General features: G+C 53.8%; 1 protein-coding gene across 1 annotated transcript; it reads right to left on the bottom strand.

The window, feature by feature from the left end:
* Positions 1-234: 234 nt before the first annotated feature.
* Positions 235-960, bottom strand: LOC144708903 (HMG-Y-related protein A-like). The gene has a single exon (XM_078582361.1). It carries the CDS (start codon positions 889-891, stop codon positions 376-378), a length of 516 nt encoding a protein of 171 aa, XP_078438487.1. The 5' UTR covers positions 892-960; the 3' UTR covers positions 235-375.
* Positions 961-1,175: the final 215 nt, after the last annotated feature.

Here is a 1,175-nt window from a genome sequence, read left to right as displayed (position 1 = left end):
GTGTGAGGTGTATTTTTTTCGTACATGGACCTTAGTTGGAGTCGGCGGCTCTCCTAGGGTTCCCTCATCTGGGATCCCTGGGGAAGAGGATCAAGTTGGCACTTGCGAACAGCTTGATGCACTATCTCCCTTCAACCCTTTGAGCGAAATGTGACAAAAGGAAGGAAAATCCATGGACCGACCCCATCGTCTCCACCCCGTAGGAACTACGAGATCACCCCGTGGGAAAGTATTGAAATTATGAGGTTTTTTTTTTTTTTGAACACGAAGATTCGGCAAAGGATTGCATAATGTACATGCAATTACAACACAAGGATCGGCTAAGCTAATCACTAGCAAGTTGGAGGGAAAAAAAAAAGAACAAGGGGTGCACCTTCAAGCGCCGACGGCGTCAGCCACGGCGGGCTTAGCCTTGGGGGGGCGCCCGCGGCCGCGCTTGGCGCCAGCCGCCGGCGCGGGCGCCTTCTTCGGCTGCTTGTTCGGCGGCCGGCCTCGTCGCTTGGGCAGCCCCTCGGCGACCTTCGCCAGCTTAGCCGACAGCCCGTCCTTAGCCTTTGGCGGCCTACCGCGCGGCTTGGGCGCCGGCGCCACGTATCCCTCCGGCAATGGCTCTTTGGGCTTCGGCGGTCTCCCCCTGCTTCGTTTCGCCGGCGAGTTTGGATCGGGTCGCATGTAATTGTTCTTCGCAAAAACTATCTCCCCCGCGTCCTTCATCTTGGTCAGTTGATCCGAGATTTGCTCTGCGTGGTCGCTCGGAAGGTCCCCGTGCTTTGACTCGATGTATTTCGATATCTTCGCCTTGCTCGATCCTGTTTTCTCGTTCAGCCCGTCGATCGCTTCCAGTATCATCTCTGAATAGGGCGGAGCCGCCGTAGTTCCTTCTTCGGCCATTGGCGCTCTTCCCGAATGCGAACGATCGATCTTCAGTGGGGGGAAAGAGGGATCCGCTTATGAGGTTCAATAATAAATACTAATGGAATTCCTGTCCTGGAGCCGAAGGTGATGGTGTGTCATAACTCGGGTCGTCTCCTCCTGAGGTGGCATTGTTGTGTCAGATGGTGGAGATGATCACATGCTTCAGCAGTCCACTTTTAGGATTGGAGATGGACGCCCATGGAAACCATTTTCTCTACATTCTATGTAATCACACAAGTGATTTAAGAATCTTATTAAGC

This window comes from Wolffia australiana, chromosome 10 (genome assembly GCF_029677425.1).
Source record: "Wolffia australiana isolate 7733 chromosome 10, ASM2967742v1".
Classification (NCBI taxonomy): Eukaryota; Viridiplantae; Streptophyta; class Magnoliopsida; order Alismatales; family Araceae; genus Wolffia; species Wolffia australiana.
Note: the sequence above shows the minus strand (reverse complement) of the source record. Positions and strands in the feature narration are given on the sequence as shown.